The 11324-nt window shown below is 43.9% G+C and overlaps 1 protein-coding gene across 1 annotated transcript in view; it reads right to left on the bottom strand.

Moving 5' to 3' along the window:
* Positions 1-4143: 4143 nt before the first annotated feature.
* The window catches only part of LOC132323313 (alpha-2-macroglobulin-like protein 1), a 27963-nt gene continuing 20782 nt past the window's right edge, over positions 4144-11324 (bottom strand). Inside the window, exons 30-37 of the mRNA XM_059838362.1 lie at positions 9909-10090; positions 9300-9515; positions 7954-8075; positions 7142-7232; positions 6435-6503; positions 6079-6181; positions 4878-4919; positions 4144-4475 (exon numbers count right to left, since the gene is read on the bottom strand). Of these exons, the coding sequence (XP_059694345.1) occupies positions 4450-4475; positions 4878-4919; positions 6079-6181; positions 6435-6503; positions 7142-7232; positions 7954-8075; positions 9300-9515; positions 9909-10090 (851 nt within the window). The 3' untranslated portion in view covers positions 4144-4449. The remainder of the gene's footprint in view (positions 4476-4877; positions 4920-6078; positions 6182-6434; positions 6504-7141; positions 7233-7953; positions 8076-9299; positions 9516-9908; positions 10091-11324) is intronic.

Genomic DNA, 11324 nt, shown 5'->3' with positions numbered 1-11324 from the left:
ACCAGTGACTCTTCTTGATGAGGGCTGGTGAGTTTCCCTTCAGAATGCCATCGTGCACCAAGGACAAGTGGGATGCAGCAAAAGACAAACAGGAGTGAGTCACGCTCAATCTACATGTACAAGGGGCAGAAGATCAAGCACCACTGAGGCCAGAAGCACCATAAATACTCCTGCAAATGGCATCTTTGAGCTTCATGTTGCAAGAAAGTTGCATCTGGCTCTGTAAAGACAGTGCTGGGCTGTCAGTTCACAGGAAAAATACTCCCATTATGAATTGCAGTCAATTCCCATTGACTTAGAATCAAAGAATAATATTTGCTGCTGCCTAAAAATCAGCAAAGCATACCGCACAGGAAGGCATTTCTGCTGTTACCAAACAGACTTGCTTTAAATGCTGAGGGTTCTTTTTCAATTCAGATGGAAAACTGTATGGCTGATTTTCAAGGAGATATTTAAGGTTATTCAAAACAAAAGGTCAGACGGTGAACAAAGAAACAATGACAAGGCAGGAAACCCAACAAACAGTAATCCCCGTGAATCAACCACGCCTAAAAGCCCCAACAACTGGATGAACGACTAAGCCATTTGTCCCACTTGCAAAACCCACTAAAGTGGATTCAAAGGAGGAAACTCTCTGGAATGTATGCAAACGAAGGGCAGTTACTGCAATACAACTAGGGGAAAATACTGCAATAAAGAGGCTTTAGGACTTACGAGGGGGGAGTAGTTAGCAGCTGTGGGGGGATGTTGGAACTGATAAAAAGAATTGTAGGATTTTTCAAAACTGCGCTGGTATGCTTGGGGTAAAAATCTCAGGCAGGGAAATGGAGGGATCAAGGTGGATCAAGTGGAGAGAAGGTAGGCATAAACAAAGCCAGTCAAATGCAATCAGTGTGTTTGTCTGCACAAGGTTTCTGTCTAATCACCGGAGCCTGCATTACATTTTTAATAAATTATTTTAATTGTTTCCCGTGTTATTGTGCTCTTTGTTTTGTGCATGTGGTCTGTCTAGTCAGCAAGTAGGATGAAAGGTTTATAGGGCCAGAAACCTGCCCCGTATGAAAATGCATTTCTCTGAGTGCTGATCCTTAGGAACAGGATCAGGCCAGTGATACTGTGCTGATGTGGGTGTCTCTGAAGTATTGTCTACTGTCAGCGTTAACCTATGTGTACACGTCTTTTGTGTGGACTTGCACAACACTGCTACTGCTGGCGTGTGAAACAAGAAAGCTCTCACTCACCTCCACTGACCCAGGAAAAAAGGAAGCCACTGGACCTTTCAGTCCACCAGGTTCAGCTGCCCTTAATAGTTTCAGTGAAAGCAAGTGCACCTGGCCAATACCTATTCTGCTCATTCTGCTCCCCAAATGGTGAGATCCCAGCCTTTTTAATGTCTCCCGAAAAAGCACTTGTTCGGTCCCATAATTGTCACTGAGGATCATGCTGCAAATTATAAGATGGTTTAGAGGGTCTGGCTAGAAACCTGTCAAAGGCTTTGCCTACACATAAGGCAAAATTCATTGCGTAGATAGCTCACGTTTTAGGTGCAGCTCTTCGCATCTCCGGGAAAAAGGAATAAGCAGCCCATTTTGATTCCAATGATTTTTTTCCCCCCTTTCCAGCCCATTTTAGAAACGGAGATTTATTCCCTGGAGAAACGGCATCTTGCAGAGCAAGCCACGGAGCGATGGTGACACTCAGTGGCCCTGCCGGAAAAGTGCACCTTCCGAGCTCACGGGTTTTTTTCCAATTTATCAGAAAGACAGTGGTAGTAAATGAACCTTATATACAGGTGAATAAACAGCACGTATCAGAAGCATGAGCCTGCATACTGTGCCGTACAGATTCTTATAGTATAGGCATACAAACAGACATGTAGTCTATGTAACTGCATTTGTCTTCTTTCCCTTTCCCATGCCCATTTACTCACTTCAACCTGAAGTGAGACCATCTCCTTCAGGTCCCTCAGAAGGAAAACCCTGTCTCTTGAGCTGGTCTGTTCATTGTACAGACTACCTTTTTCATGTACAGATTTTTAATATGCCATTTATTTTTATAATAGTGCCCTAACAAGGTCAGAATCCATTTGGGGCCATCTTGTGTGCTTACAGTCATCCTCCTTTCAAGGGGCCTACTTCTCACTCCTTTTAAAAGCTTCTCTGTGCAGAAAAATCCCTTGCTGTCTGAGATGCTGGTCACCAGATTGCCTGTTAGCTGCCACTATGCTCTTCTGGACCTTCTTTTTTTACAGCTTAAAACAGCAAAACTTTGCAGGAAATTTCCCAGTTGCCTCCAGACTATTTGGGCAACCAAGACCCACACAGCTTGTAGTGAGGTGGTGGAAGGAAGTCTCCTCGCCACCAGCCCTACCTTTGCTTACACATTACAAAGGTTCCTTTCTTGCTCTGGAAGGTATTTCCTGTGGATGTCACCAAGGACAGAGAGCACTTTTCAACAGACACAGAACTGAGCAAGTAACAGATTGCCCATCCAGCCCAGACTAGCCACTTACTGCATTCCCTAATATTTAATTCAAGAGGCAAAGACCTCGCTGACTTCTACTGTACATTTCCTATTTTATGGGAGCTTGCCACATGGCAGCTTTTTTTCAGCTCTCTGCTTTGCAAGCTTCCTCGACCCCTCATCCGCAGCTGAATAACATCTATCCAATTTGAAACCACAACCTGGAATTATCTGGTTTTATTCATATTTCACGCACTTGTTTTTCTCCCTTATCTGCCCCACGCAGGTACAAGGTGCCAGGACATCCTGTCTTCAGAAGCAGAGGAATCTTGGTGGGCTGCTTCTATCGAGATCTAATTTCATGGCAATCTGATCCCATGAACTGTAAAGCAGACCCTTGGCACATGTCCATTGAGAGATGGGAGAGCCTGGCTTACAGGCAAAATGAGCACACTGGGTCACAGGCTTCAGGTTTTATTTACAACCTCCCTATCTGAAGTTCAGCAGATCAGAGGGCTTTAAACCCAAAGCTCTTCCAGGCCAGCCCAGGTATCCAGAGGAAGAGACTTGCCAAGAAGGCAACCAGGACAGGCAACAGGTCTCGCTTTGCTCCCTTTGCAGAGCACCATTGAACAGTCTCTGTTGACTCCTACAATGTCTTGGGAAGGGACAGTACTAGGGGAACAATCCTTGGAGGTTTGTCCCTTCATATTTTTGCTTCCTTGAACTCAACCCTATCCGCTTTTTGCATCAGCTGTCCACAGAATGTATCACTTGGTTCCTCAGGTTTTCTACCTCCCCTAAATGCTTGTTAAGCACTGCTGTGAGACTTTTATTTTCCTTTTGTCCCCGTGTGGAAGGGCTGGTTCTGCACACTTTATGGACCAATTGTTCTGAATGGTCAGAGAAAAAAAAAACTTTGCTGTCCTTTTGCAAGCTGTGTTGATCAGGCAAAGGCCTTACTACACAGGGATAACCCAAGCAATCCTTGTCACATGACCAGCTTCACTTCATGTTCCTTTTTCCCCTTTTTTTCCTCCCAAAGTACTTCCTGTTTAGAAGCTTATCTTGTTCCCTTCTTTTCCATTGCCCCTGGGCTTGTTGACTTCATAACTTACTTCAAATTTTTGGTGTGACTGTCATGGTAATTTCTCTTTTGACAATCTGTAAAACTAGTACCTATTTTTTCTTATCCAGTGTCCCCCTTTTTATGAGTGCTGTCTCTCTAATGGCACTGCAAATCCCGCTGGGCCATCTGCATACACTCTGTTGTCTTGTTGCATGTGCTGCATCCTGAAATTCCTCAGATTGTTGTCTTTTTTAAGTAGTGCCACAGGTAAGGATTAGTCATTGAGGTTAATGTCTTGACAGGATGGGAGTGGTGTTGTCAGAGTCTAAACATGCAGTGAATTTGTAGTGAGTGTTATTTTGGTTTCTGCCTTCCCTTCATAAGACTTTGCAGTACAGTTCTTTTCTGTCTGAATGAACTGGTATAGTATTTCTTCCTTAGCGTTCTCTTGCCTATTTCTACTCTTCAGTTGTGAAAGAAAAATGACTCCCAGGGTCAGGTAGTAAACCAGATCAGGGTTAAAAATAAGGGTTTTTTTTTTTTTGCGTGGAGTTTGGTTGTAGATCAACCATTGAGTTAATTGAATTGAAAAGGGAGCTCAGAGATGGGACTTGGGGACCAGAGAGATTTTTATCACTATGGTGACCAAATGCAAAGTATGTAACCACAACATGCACAGTGTTTCCCTCTTTTTCATGCACTGAAGTCTTCATCAACTGTCAAGTCACTGCCTTCCTTCCAGATTCCAAATACTTTATTTCATCTGCTTCCAAACTAATGTGTATTAAGCCAGTTTTCACATAGAAACATAGGGCAAAGGAAATAGGGTGTTTCCAACACAGCAGGGAAGAGGAGAGCTGGAGCAATGAAGTTTTCCCTATGCAGGCACAAAACTCAGGTTGCAGAGTCAGAGTATACTAGGAGGAAACTTGCTTTGAGGCATCTGTAGAAAGAAAGAGGAAAGAAAATGCAAAGTGCCTGATGAATTTTTAGGAAGGTGTCTGCGGACTAAGAGATCTTATGGGATGAGTTGCAGCATCTTTTTATCATTGACATAGGCATTTCCAATTGTACTTAGACGTGGGATGCTGTGAGGACTGCACGGAAATGAAATTTAAAGAGATCATTTTAACTTTCCAGCGTATGCTCAAGCCTTAGTCTACAATGAGATTAATACCTGGGCTAGAAGCTGTCCCCACAACCAGTAAGAAGATCCCAATTCAACCTGCAGTCCAAGAAGGCTCTACATCACATGACAGGATTAAATGCAGAGCAGAGGGGGGATGCTTTGCCTGCTTACCAACAGTGCTCTGCCCTGTCCCAGCTGGAGCCTGTTAACACTAACCTGAACTGCAGGGGAAAGCATATTCTCTTGCCGAGCGGTCATCTGTAGAAACAAGAGGGACAGGGTGGTGAGCTGCAGGACTGCATGGCAGGGTAGTGCCAAACTTCTCTCTCAATAGCACGACCAACACACTGCCCTAATTTTTCACTCCTCAGACTGTGAATGCAGGAACAAAGAAATGTCTCTAGTGGGTCAGGCCAGCAATCTGTCCCCACAACATATATCCCATACAGCTGTAAAGAACCCCTTGTGCACTGTGATACCTTCTAATGCAAGGACATTTTTTGTAAATAAAAACCCTTTCCACAGTGTGTCCTGATAGCCTGGCTTATTTAGTGATAATCAGTATTTTCAGTGTGAGATATTTGAGTGTCAGATAACATTCTTTAAATTTTGTGCACTTAGCACAAAAATTCTTGTACAGGATGAAATAGCAGAGGGAGAGCATATTAGGTGTCAATATTTAGCTCTGTAATAGCTGGATTTAAAAGTGTCCTTTTCTTGCCATGGTGGAAGGGGGAACAAGAATGGAATTTAGTATATGACATGTGGTGCTGCTTTTGAAATCTCCAGCGGCAGTTTTTCCATTTTGTTCTCAAATTTTTTTTAAATAATTCTTAATGTTCCATCTGCTGTTTTGTCTCATACTGATCACAGAATAATTGGAGAGAATCAAAATATCATCAATGTCTCTCTTCTCTATGCTAATAATTAATTTAGAACTTTAAAAGGTAACAAATAATTTTCCTTCTACCCTCTGCCAGGAAAAATGGATGGTAGGATTATTACACTGTACATTAAATGCATACAACTAAATTCTGCCTTCTAGTGGATCAGGGTAGCACTATGTAATACTGATTTTCAATAAATGCCTAAGTATTCTCAAGAGAGCTTAAAATCTGGAGAACTCATGGCAAATGTCAGAGAAGTCTTCTAGACTGAAGCTAGAAGAAGAAAACAAACACAGTCACATAGAACACATGACACCCCACAACATAATCCTAGTACCAGGCAGCCTCATCTCAAGAACTTTTCTAGGCAACTGGCTACTTGAATATTTTATACAGAGGAAACCCAAGTTTGAAAATGCAGGAGGACATGCACTGGAATAAGGGGGTTAGAGGGAATTAGGGTCACAGCCATAATTATGTCTGAGTGGGAGGAACAATTTTACTTTACCCCGATGTCAGTGAAATCTCACCTGGCTTATAGTAGTCATAGATGTGCACTGTTGCAGCTTTCAGATTCTGCACTTCAACATCTTGTTCCACTGAGATGTTAAGCTTCAGAGAACTCTCACCCACCTGGAGAGAAGAAAGGAAGTGAGCAGAAAAGCACTGATCATCTCAAAATCACCTATATACTAACTTTACTCCTTCTGCATCAGAGGGGTTTCTTCCTATCTTTACAGGCTCTTCGACCCTCTTCCTCTTCTGTGAAAAGTTTAGCCTGCTTGACCAGCCTAGAGATTTGTATTTCTAATCTGCAAAAATCCCCATGCAAAGTACTTCAGTTGCTGCTACTTGAATGGGCAGTTCCCTGTGGTCTTCCTCTTACCTCCTCCAAGTAGATTGTGATTTTGTCTGGTTTTATCTCCGTCTTTTTCACGAGGGGTACCTTCTCCAGCTGTATAGGAAGGCAAGAGATAAGCTTGCTTAAAATCAGCTTGTTGGCCTTCCCTGTTTCACAGCAGGTTTGGAATTTGTCAGTGAACCACTGTTGACAAAAGCACTTAGCCTAGCCTCGGGACTAGTTGGGTTTGCCTTCCTTCACATTGAGATTGCTGGGAGCACATCAAGCCTTGGAAAATATTTTTCAGTTTTGGTACAAGTGTCCTTGGACCATGTTCCTACTGTCATCACTTGTAGCAAAGGGAAAACTGGTTAGTACGAGGCTATGTCAGATCTTCCTAGCTGTTGTGTGGAATACTGGAGCATGTCATTGAACAACACTGGGATTCAACACCACACCCCTAAAAATGGCACTGGTAAGTGCAAAGGGGCCCAATGCACGCCAGGTGATTCTAGCTAGGTGTTTTTTCATCTTCTCTCTGACCTCCTCCTGTGTATGCAATCCTCACTATGAACATGAAAACTGCACAACCACTTGTGCAAGTGGAAAATTCCCTTGTGAAATAGCCTGTTATATTTGCACCTGTAATTACCATTCTCCAACACTTCTTAAATGTTTGGATATTTCTGATTGAGCTACATCTGGAAAATAGATTTCGATATCCTCAAGGAAAGTCGAAGGAAAGGTCTTACCTCCTTCACAGAGCTCTGAACAGGAATGAACCCTGACAGCATCTCCACCTCCACCAGGGCCATGTTACTTGTCCCACGGTCCCCTACATATCTGAAGGGGGTCAGGAGAGAAACAGGTTAGATGTGGAAAGCAGCAGAGCATTTCTAGGAGATACAAATGGACACTTGCAAATTTTGCCCTGTCCTACAGTGATATGAAAGCTCAGCAGTGTGTCTAACTGGTGGGACAAAGGGACAAAAAATGGTCCCATCTACTCACTCAATATGGACAGAGATTGTGCAACAAATGTGTTATGGTTAATGTGGAAATATGGCTTTCTGTTGCCCTCTCCAAGGTAGAAATTACCTTTGCTGTTACAGGCTGAGAGTGGAAATGTTGCTGTTGTTTTCTTTCAGTAAGGACAGTAAGGCATGGAGAATATGGATCAAGACTCTCACTCTAGACAGGTTCAGGCAAGCGAAATGTGGATAGGGACTGGAGTTTCTGCTGTCTAGTTCCAGCAGTGGTTCACACTACAGGGGGGATGCATCTCAGGGCCGGTTCAGCCCAGGATGACAACATGGGAGCTCAGCTGCTGGTGCTCTGGGGACTGCTGAGCTGCTTGAGATGGTTGCTGTGATTGTGCAAGACACTACCAGTGCACTGCCATGCTTCTCCAGACCTTTAATCTTAGTTAACAATCTCCTTGGGATCTATGGAGAAGAAGAGAGTCATCCTGTGTCTCTGATTCTACTGACAGGAGGCTTTCATGGGGTTCTAGTCATACAACTGAGTTCATACTTTTTTCCACTGAAGAAAGAGGATCTCATACCTGACAGACACGTGGATGTCAAACTCTTTCCTGACACCATCACATTCTCTTGGTACTGTTTCCCCATCCAGGAGAAAGACCTCTTCTGTTTTTGGTGGTGGGATGTTGTAGTACAAAGTAGTCTGGTGGGGGAGAAATCATCTCTGTGAAGTGCTCCAGAGTTTCCCTGAGTAAAGCACTACCTGTGCATCCAGCTTTATTGGACTGGTAGCCAGTGGCTAACACAGTTGGACTCAGATGCACTTTCTGTTCATAGATGTGCTGTTTAGCACATTGCATCAGATACACCTGTCAAATGCAACCCAAAACTTGGAGACTCAGCTGATTGTGATTCAAGACCTCATTCAGTCTCATAAAAAAATAAAAATCTGTTTAGGTTCAAGAAAGGACATTAGCTAAAACTGCCCCACAAGGAGAATGAAGTGTAACTGTTAACTCTTGACATGCTAATAGTCAGTAGCTCTAGGTGTCAAGGGGAAAATACTGGTAGAACAATTACAATCCCTTAAGAAAGAAGAACTAAAAATTGGAAGAAGACAACTCAGCTGGAAGGATGTTCACAGTCATCCAAAGAGCAGCATAGGCCAATCTTCCTCCACCTGCCTGGTGACTGACTGCCTCCCCAGCAGGTGCTCATCAGATGTCCTATGCTCATTGACTGCATGCAAGTGTAGCCAGGGAGTATGGTTCTAGTTACCTCCTACATGCATTAACAATTAATAATTGGTGTGTCCCCTTGACTAGACACTGCTTGCAGATTCTCTGTGAGCATCATAAGATTCTCTGTGGGCATCATCTGAACAGCAGAAAAGGTTTTCACAGGGAGTGACTTGAGTTCTTTGCTGGATGAATGACTCACAAGTGAACAACTGTCAAAACTGCCAGAAAAATAAGATGTATCCTCCTGATGGACCAGTTGTGTTGGTGTACTGGAATAAGAAGACTGTGGTACCACATCACTCCTCATCTCTGCATGTGATTAATAACCAAAGAATTTTGTGTCAGAAGTGTCCAGCTCCTGAAGCAGTGACATCAACAACACACATTCAAAATCACCGCATGTACAGTGTCTCATTACGCCTGACTTCAGATCTACTGATCTCTTAATAATGACATGCCATTGTAGGATAGGACAGCAAAGCTGAGACATTTCTGAGGAGATACCGGAGATGGTTACATGAAACCCTGTCAACAAAGTACACCTGAGTACCTTTAAGTTTGACATGATTCTGCCTAGAAGGCAAAATCCTACTCAGAACTTGAGACTATAGTAGCTGCTTAAAGGCAAACCTCCCTTCAGGAATCAGGGGCAAAGCCTGAGAGCTCTGTTCCTCATGTGTGCGCACCTGGACATAAACGCAGCCACTGCCCGTCGCTTGCACTGTGTAGCTCCCTGTGTCTGCAGGGAGAGATGCCTGATGCAGGACCAACTTGTTGTTCCTGTGCACATGGAACTCCAGTGGAGAAGCCCCCTTTCCTTTCACTGCCACCTTGACATCTCTGATCTCCTGAGGAATCAGGGCTGCATACTGAGCCAGGGCCTGCAGGCTGACGACCGTGTCCTGGAGGGAGAGACAGAGTCACTTTGCTGTGGGGCCATGCAGGACAAGACCCAGCACAGCAGTTCAGGGACTGCAGAGAGAACTACAGTCCTCATGGCCCTGATTCACACTCTGACACAGGCAGGCTCTATCCCACTAAGTGCATAAGTAGGGTCTATGCCACAGGCAGCAGGATGATTTCTGTTACCTGGAACAGGCAGCTTGTGAGCTCTGGGCTTAGCAGTGCCAGAGATCCTGGGTAATCCCAATTTCCCCCTGGAACTCCCTTTCCCAAGCAGGGCTCATATATCTTTGTCTGCAAAGGATGGGTCTAGAGTGACATGCACATGAGAGATGTGCCCATCACTCCAGGCACAACAACCCTTTCCCCCATGATTTTCCCTGGTTTGTTACCTGTGTGGAAGCAAATCCTCCGAAGGCATTTCTTTGTGCACTGAGCCAGCGAGCAAGCTTGCTCACTGAGGCTTCATTGAATGACAAGTCTGGTTGGGAGACATGAGCCAGGAAAATGTAGGCTACTGTCTCAATCATGGAAGAAGACTTTTCATCAGCGGATTGTGATGTCAGTCGCTGTGCTGATGGGGGCAGAAATATGTGAAAGAGAAGAACTGTAGATCTCTGTATATTCAAAGTTATGTCTCCAAGCTTCAGCATTTTTGCTGTTTCTGCATTTGCCTAGCATAGAATAACAGGACCTCCTGTGCTGAAAAGCTCTAGGACTCATCTTTCCAGTCATTTGTGGCTATTGTACAAGAACTGCTCAGTCTTTGACGGCAAATTGCTGTCAGGCTACTGGAGGAGAAAGACTACCCAACTTACTTTGCTGGCAACCTCACTGTGCAGTGCCTAGTGAAGGGCAATTTGAGGAAGAGCTGGGCTCCCATTTCAGGTCTAAGCTCACAAGCACTGAATACATCTGAGTCCAGCTGAATATTTTGCTGCAGTGGTAGCTGGGGACTAACAAAATTCAGCTAAGAATTTAGCTTAATTGTGCCAGGCTTAGTTTTGTAGGAATCTTCTGCAATGGTACAAGTGTGAAAACCTGAAATGCTTTTAAATTCAAAGTCAGGTTTCAGAACAACTTTCACTTTTAAAAGAAGAACCACCAAATCACTTGTTTGCATAATACCAGTCTCAAGACTTCAGAATTTAGCTAAGGTACTCTATGGATAATTCTTCATTGTGTTTATCACAATGGAAAGTATTTTCCTTCTTCCATGAGTATTATCACAGAGGCAGCGCTGAACAAGTACTGCACTGAATGTGTGCATTTCTACTCCTTCCTGTTCCAGCTGACAGCTTAAGTGGCTGTGCAGTGAGCAACACTCAGCACTGGTAGCTGATCAGGCTGAAAAAGCCTCTCTCCCTTTGCTTTTTTAATATGTTATTTTTCAGCCTTCAATGTAGTTCACCACACTGCCAGACAAGCAAATGTGGGGAAGAACTCACTTAAACCAACTTAGGTAATATTACCAAATATTTAACCATAGGCTTAGGTGTTTTGAACACCTACCCCAGCATCCTCACTCAGGACAGAAGTCTGTTTTTTGCCCCAAGCAAATGAGACAAAAGGAAGAACCAAACTCAGCAGCACAGCAGTAAAGGTCCACCCACCCAAGGGCCCTGAGCTAAGTAGAGCAGCAATAGGGAAGCAGTCAAAAGGTTTGAATTTTTCAAGTAAATGTCCTGACCAGCAGCAGCTGAACAGACATGGTGAAAAAAGTTTGCTCTGCAAGATCTCTTGTACTATGTATGAATTGCTGAAGAATGACAGGAACACCATGACACAAATAAGCATTTTAACTGCAC

Source organism: Haemorhous mexicanus, chromosome 2, assembly GCF_027477595.1.
Source record: "Haemorhous mexicanus isolate bHaeMex1 chromosome 2, bHaeMex1.pri, whole genome shotgun sequence".
Lineage (NCBI taxonomy): Eukaryota > Metazoa > Chordata > Aves > Passeriformes > Fringillidae > Haemorhous > Haemorhous mexicanus.
Note: the sequence above shows the minus strand (reverse complement) of the source record. Positions and strands in the feature narration are given on the sequence as shown.